The 7434-nt window shown below is 47.5% G+C and overlaps 1 protein-coding gene across 1 annotated transcript in view; it reads right to left on the bottom strand.

The window, feature by feature from the left end:
* Positions 1–455: 455 nt before the first annotated feature.
* IL31 (interleukin 31) overlaps positions 456–7434 on the bottom strand; it is a 28731-nt gene continuing 21752 nt past the window's right edge. Inside the window, exons 2-3 of the mRNA XM_084763940.1 lie at positions 2218–2366; positions 456–1001 (exon numbers count right to left, since the gene is read on the bottom strand). Of these exons, the coding sequence (XP_084620066.1) occupies positions 687–1001; positions 2218–2361 (459 nt within the window). The 5' untranslated portion in view covers positions 2362–2366 and the 3' untranslated portion in view covers positions 456–686. The remainder of the gene's footprint in view (positions 1002–2217; positions 2367–7434) is intronic.

The raw sequence follows: 7434 nt of genomic DNA, 5'->3' as shown, positions 1-7434 counted from the left end.
TTTGAGACACCCTCCATCCAGATGTCCACAAGGCACCTTAACAGCTTTTACTCAAGCAGCAAAGCTTTATGTCTGTTATGAAGAAGTCCCTATTGAAGTGGACAGACAGGTGAAGACCCTGGGAATGCGGTGGAAATTGTGTAGTGGGTACTGAGCTACTGTGTTATCCTGAGTGTGACACTGAGTGCCCCTGAGACCCAGTCACTGCCCAGGGAAGGACTAAGGTTGGGCTGAATAATGAAGTACAAGCTGGACTCGGTTATACCACTGAGCAGACGCGTAACCTTCAGTAAATGAGTAAAAAGCAGTGATGGAAGCATCTAGCTATTTCCAGAACATTCCCATTCAACACCACCATCCAGCCTGGATTCCCATCCTCTGATTTCAACCCCATCACAAACTACAAGTCAGATTATAAGATCATATCAATATAATTTATTAAATAGACACCGAGGGCTCCACCAAGGAGCGTTAACAACTCAGTACATAAATACCAATAAATAAATATAGCTGCCACTTCCAGCCCCGACAAGGGCATAAGATTTCAGGGGACAGAATAAAAACATATAAATAACAAGGCTAGTAACAATGGCGTGATCTCGAGTTAGTCCTACATTGCAAGCAGCCCTCCCAGGACAGGTGCTGCCGGGGACTCTAGCCTTCTCTAGAGTTCTTTACTCCACCACTCAGCATACACTGTTCTTAGCCTCCAGCCTTGCCATGCAGTCTGAGAACCGTTTTAAAACAGTCAGTGAGAAGGTTTTATACTCAAAGAAGTTATTATCTTTAGGCCCAGAAACATTTAACTTCAGTGGACTGGAACAGTTGATGTCGTCGAGCCGTTTTATAACGGTGGTAGTATCTATTCTGTTCTCGCTCAACACTTTGACCTTCTCCAGATGTGCTCTGATGACCGAGATGTTGGCCTGTGCTTCACCGCCCAGGGTGAAACATGGCAGCTGTAGTGACTCGTTTACTGAGATCCCTGGTGCCTTTTTGCTCTGTAGAAAGAGGTTTGAACTATTGTAAGAGGAGATTTGCAGTAACCCCTAGAGATCTGAACAGCTTCATTTCCAGTGCTTCCTCTGTGTCTAGCTTGGCTCAGACCTTATCTTACTGGTACAACAAACTCTGTGAGGCTTAGGCCATCACTAACCCCATGTCTGTAGGACTCCAAGGCACAGCTGGCTTATGAGCAAGCAGACATGGCATACCCACCCAGGTCGGCCATGACTCCTAACGGGGCTCATGGGTAGGCTCTCTTCCTCCTGCTTCTCTGCCCTTCTGGCTGAGGCTGCCCCAGCCTTCTGCAACCTCTTCTCAGAGGCTCAGTGTCTGAGGTAAGTGGGAAACGGGCTTATCCGTGTTTCTGTGCAGCTCCCTCCTCTTTGTGCCCGCGTAAATGCCACCAATGCTACTTGCTGACAGAGGATGGTCTCTGCCTGCCTGGAAAGGCCTCTGAGATGCTAGGGAGAGCTTCTCAAACAAAGAAACGAAGGACTCAGGGTCCTTCCTTACCCTCCTCCTCCTCCTCCTCCTCAAAACGGACAGATTTTGGGCAAGACCAAATTGCTAAGACCACGTCAGCCTTAGGTGGCTCAGCACGTCTACCTTCGAGTCTGTTAAAGCCAGGGCAGGTGACATATCACTGTCATTTCCAGTGTGAGGAGAATGAAGTATTCACACTTACTGGGTCTTGTGCCATATAAACCCCTGCCAGGCTCTGGCAAGGAGGAGGGCCTTCCAGAATGCTCCAACGGCACATGCACAGATAGCTGCTTAGTCAGTCAACTGCCCTTAACCAGAGGCTTCAGAGACCTTGCTTTTACCAGGACACTGTTTGCTCTTCACACTGGCTCTCATGGCTCTCAGGGGATTCCTAAGTCACGCCGGCCCATCCCTAAGGGCACACTTCCAGAAGGGATGCTTATTTAGTAGGACTGTGAGCCGGGCAGGTTGGAGATTTTAAAGAGAAACGTGGCTATGAGCATGCGTCCGCGTAGTCTGTGGAAAGTTGCCGGGTCCTGGGGCCTTGGGCTAGCCTGCCTCTGTCCCCTCTGGTAGTGCATTTACTCCTTCATAGATTCCACCCCAGCCTGTCTGGTTCTTTCCCACCCCTCTCTGGCTTCCATAGCTGGAGAAAGGATAGCTATTCTGGAGAGCAATATAAGGTATTTTAAAGAAGCGGTTTGGAAAAGGAATCTCAAGGGCACTTACGTAATCTTCGTAAAGTTCCTTCGACTCAAGTTTTAAGTGATCAAGTATAGTTTTTATGTCTTCTGATGTTGGTGCACCAAAGGATGAGCCGCAGAATACCAGACAGGTTCCTATATAGCAAAGCGCCATCACGACAGGCTTCATTGGTCCTGGAGAAAGAGAAGGATGCTATGAGGTTTATGGGTCAGGTGCCCCTGGACACCTCAGCTTCAGTCACAGCAGCTGCTGTCCAGCAACCGCCTGGTGCAGCCGTTTCTGTCTCATTCCCCTAGTATCATAAGAGCCGTGGAGCTGAAGCCGTGGTGGGCGGCAGAGCCAGCGGTACCTGTGTAGAAGATCATGGTGATGGTGAGAGAGTGAGTAAGGCCTGATTTCCTTGTGGCCTCTGGAGCCTGATGTGTTCGCCATGGCCACCAGGCAATATATAAAGGGCTGGCGTGAGGAACACGATCAAAGGCCCACCCATGGCAAAACCATTGCTCAGCTTTTCTCCAGAAAACATTTTCAGAATGCTGCCAGCCACCGCTCGGGGAAAGCAGGGCTGGAAGGAAATGCTGAGGTTACCCTCAAGGCAGGCAGAGGCTTGAGTCACACGCATACGCGCGCTCGCACACACAAACACATACACATACCACACAGGAAGGCACATGCATCTTGGGCATCTCTTTCTTCTTGGAAAATGCTTGTTGACTTAATGAGAGGAAATTTTGAGGCTCAGGGTTGAAGAGCACAATCACAGAGGAACAAGTGATTTAGGTCAGTGCCCTGCAGGCAGTTTTTTTGGGAGGCCATTTGTAGGCATAGAGCCACTGTGAACTCCTCAGCGTGATCCATCTGTGGGAACCCCTGACGCACGGGGGAATCTCCATGAGCACTGTGCAGGAGTGGATAGAAGGCTTCCATGCTACAGTGTTCTTGTCTTTGCATCCTTACCTGTGCCTTCATGACTTCTGCCTCTAGAACCAGAACCAGGGCCCAAGAGTTATTGATTGGCCACGTCTTCCATTGGCCAGGTAATGGGAGTAAGGGGGTGGGGAGTTAATTGTTGGAACTAAGTGAGGTGGCACGCATCTGTAATCATAACGCTCAGGAGGCCGACACAAGAGGGTCACAAATCCAAAGCCAGCCTGGGCCATTTAGCAAATCACTGTCTGAAAAAAAAACCAACCAAACAAACAAACAAAAAAAACTTTGAGCTTTGAAGAATCATTTACTACTGAATTTCAAATCACACACACAAAGTAGGTGAGAAATTCTTTTACCATCTTTAGAATCAAAATATCCTTTAACTATTTTAAAAAATTTTTTAAAGAGTTATTCATGGTTTGGAGAGGTGGCTCAGTGGTTAAGAGCACTGGCTGCTCTTCAAGAGGACCTGGGTTTGATTCCTAGGAACCACAGGGCAGCTCACAACTATCTTTAACTCTAGAATCAGGGGATCTGATGCCCTATTCTGCCCTCTGTAGGCACCAGGCATGCACATGGTACACAGACATACGTGCAGATAAAACTCCCACGCATATAAAATAAATTTAAAGCTTCTTGTGATGGTACATGCCTGTAATCCCAGCACTCGGAACTCGGTGAGTTTGAGGCTAGCCTGGTCTACAAAGTGAGTCCAGGACAGCCAAGGCTACACAGAGAAACCCTGACTCGAAAAATAAAATAAAATAAAATAGTTATTCATCCAGGCGTGACAGCTCATGCTTGTGATCCCAGCGCTCGGGGGGCAGAAGAGGGAGGATTGAGGCAAATTTGGGGCCAGCCTTGTCTATGTAATGGGTTGCAGCCCAGACAAGGATGCAGAGTGAGACTGTTTATCAAAGAAGAAGGAAAAAAAAGGTTATTAGTTAGCCTGGGCTTACTGATCACGGGTGGAACACTTCCATCATGAGCCCAAAGTCCTACATTCAACACCCAATTGTTTCAATAAATACTATTGAAATAATTTATCCTTTTTGTCAAGATTTATTTTGTAGCTGGACAATAGTAGCACACAGCCTTAATACCAGCACTCGGGAGGCAGAGGTAGGCTGATCTAACTTCAAGGCCTACAAGGTCTACAAAGCGAGTCCAGAACTACGAGAGAAACCCTGTCTCAAAAACCCAACAAAACAAAACAAGAAACAGAAAAACAAAAAACTGTGTGTGTGTGTGTGTGTGTGTGTGTGTGTGTGTGTGTGTGTGTGTGTGTGTTGCCAGTGCCTGTGGGTTCCAGAGCAGGGCATCAGTTCTCCTGGAGAGTTACTGGCAGCTAGGAGCTGCTCAATATGGTCCTCCATGAGAGCAGCAAACACCGAGCCATCGCTCTAGCTTTTCGATTACTCTTTTTTGTTTGTTTTGGAGATTCAAGGTTTGATGATTAATTTGTTACTTCTTTTGAAGGTTTGGGTTTTGTTTGTTTGTTTTCTTCTTGTTGGTTGCTTTGGTTTTGGATGTTTTGAGACAGTCTCTCTATGTAGCGCTGGCTGACCTGGATCTCACAATGTAGACCAGAGATCCACCTGCCTCTGCCTCACAAGTGCTGGGATTGCAGGCGTTGCACCACTGCAGCAGGCTTATTTGTTCCTCTTAAAGACTCCCCCCTCACCCCTGAGATAGGGTCTTTCTGTGTTAGCCTTGGCTGTCCTGGACTCGCTTTGTAGACCAGGCTGGCCTCAAACTCACAGTGATCCACCTGCCTCTGCCTCCTGAGTGCTGGGATTAAAGGCGTGCGCCACCCTGCCCTGCCTTAAAGACTATTTTTGATTGAACTCAGATTTAGGATTAGAAGCGCTCAGTGAGGATGGCCCACATCTCTTGGTAGTCTGTCCTGGCAGTTTTCCTTGGCTTCCTTCATTCTCTTGGCCAAAAATTTAGCACGTTCTGCAGCTTCCTCGCTTTCCTTAGTACATTGTTTCTTCAGAGCAATGACAGTGTTTGTGTTACAGGACACGTGGAGTAACAAGATACTAAATCTTGGGAGGTCCTGGGCCTCTCACCTTCTTTGTGTAAGGGCTGTCTGACAACATGTTCGTGGACACCATCTCCTTCAGAGAGATGGAAAAGCTCTTTTTTTCCGGATTCCACTGGCTCTTTTGGACCACAACCACCAAGGCACAGTATGCCGAGGTGTAGTAGTCTTGTCAGTCTAGGAACGCTTCTCTCCTTTTTTTTTTTTTTTTTAACAGTTGCCAAATTGAGAACACTCAGCTTGGCACCTGCAATGCATCCTGAACAGACTTCTGCTTCCTTCTTCTGGTTCTCCTTGGTCCATAACAAGATGCCCCTTATCTGCCAGGCAGTGGTGGCTCACACCTTTGATCCCAGCACTCGGGAAGCAGAGACGCAAATGGATCTCTGAATCTGAGGCCAGCTCAGTCTGCAGAGTTAGGTCCAGGATAGCCAGGGGTACACACAGGAACCCTGTCTAAAATATAATGCAAGCAAAAAAAAAAAAAAAAAAGAGCAAAAAGAAGAGGAGACAGAGGAAGAGGAGGAGGAGAAAATATGGATGAGGTGAGGAAGAGGAGGAAGAAGAAGAGGAGGAGGAGAAGGAGGAGGAGGAGAGAGAATGCCCCTCACTCAACAGCAGGCACACTCTGGCCCAGGTCAAGACACCTTGCTTCCTGGGAAAGCCTTGTCGTTCCCACCACTGATCTGGGCCACACAACCCTTCCACTCTTCACCCAGAGCATCAGCAGCTACTTCCCTGGCCATGTGCTTCTCACAGAAAGGGCAACGTTTGTGTTTATCATCCACTTCAGTGAGTTCATGACGACCGGTGCCTGGAAAGAGACATTCAGTGTCATCTTGACACAGCTGACCTAGGAGATGCCATGAAAAAGGACTCCCAATTTATTCTTATTTTGTGTGTCGACTGTGTCCTCTTCTAGTCCTCAGGAAAAGTGACAAACAAGCTCAGCAAAGTCCCTATCCTTAAGGACTCAGAATTTAAGGGGTCAACAGGTAGGATTAAAATGTATTCACAAATAAGAAAACACTCAGAAATAATAAAACTATGAATAGCTCTTGCAAGATTGACTAGAGAGCGATGTATAAAACACCCTAAGTCAAGGGATCAAATATTTAAACTGAGGCTGGAAGCCAGGCAAGATGGCTTTGTAATTTTATTACTCAGGATTTTATTACACACCAAACTTGAAGCCATGTTTCAGGTCAGCCTATGCTACAGTGTAAGATCGTCTCAAAAGATTGACGTATCAATTGATCTGGGTGATTAAAACTGAGGCCTGGAGGATAAGAAGGAAGCTGTGGAAAGATCTGGAAGACAGTGGGCTGCTGCAGAAATGAACTTGGTGTTCTTCCACAAACAGGAAGGAGTGGAAATTTGTGGCCAGAGGCTCAGCACGGAGGACCCAGAGGTCATGACAAAGAACTTGGGTTTTCTTCTAAGTGCAACGAGACACCACCAGATAGCCTTAGATAGGGACACATGGGACCTGGTGTGCTTCTGAAAAGGAGCAAAAGGCTCCTGTGGGAAGAGAGGAGTGGGGTCCTAAGAGGGAGCCCAAGAGAAGTTACCCAGGTCTCCATGTGAGAGAGCAGCCTGGACCGGAGCAGAGCGGCTGGGATGGAGAACGGATGTGGGCATGGATCATGGACAACCTCTGGGCTGTGACGCAGCAGCTGAGCACTCAGTAGAGAAGGCTGTAGAAAGAAGGCGAGAGTCCTACTAGGAAGCATTTACTTGGATGCCGTGCGCCATGCGTCAGAAATCCCCAAGACATAGAGCAGAGAGGATATAGCCATGGACTCCCTGTCACTCTCAATTCCACCTTCGCTTCCAGCTTCTCTTTATTTTTTTTTTTTTTTCTCACCCACACACCTTTTGGTTTTGGGTTTTGGAAATGTTTTACTCTTAGCCCAGGCTGTCTTGGAACTTATCATGTAGCTAAGGCTAGCCTCAAAAATCCCAAGGATCCTCCCGCCTCCTAGGTCTGGGATTGCATGCGTACACTACGACTGTCTCAGCCATGCTTTCCACAGAGTGGGTTTTGCCCTTGCTCTTTGCCTCACTGTCCAAACCCCAGCTTAATCTGATCTCCTAGCAAAGCCAGCAGTGGCCAGAACTCTGACTCACTGTTGTTGGTGCGCACTATTACATTACATTACACGGCAAAGGGACTCTGCAGAGGAAATCAGGTTTAGCAATCAATTTACTCGAAGACAGCTTGGGTTGGTTTAATGCAATTGTGTGAGCCCTAAGAACTAGCT

This window comes from Acomys minous, assembly GCF_964271855.1.
Source record: "Acomys minous genome assembly, chromosome: 16".
Classification (NCBI taxonomy): Eukaryota; Metazoa; Chordata; class Mammalia; order Rodentia; family Muridae; genus Acomys; species Acomys minous.
Note: the sequence above shows the minus strand (reverse complement) of the source record. Positions and strands in the feature narration are given on the sequence as shown.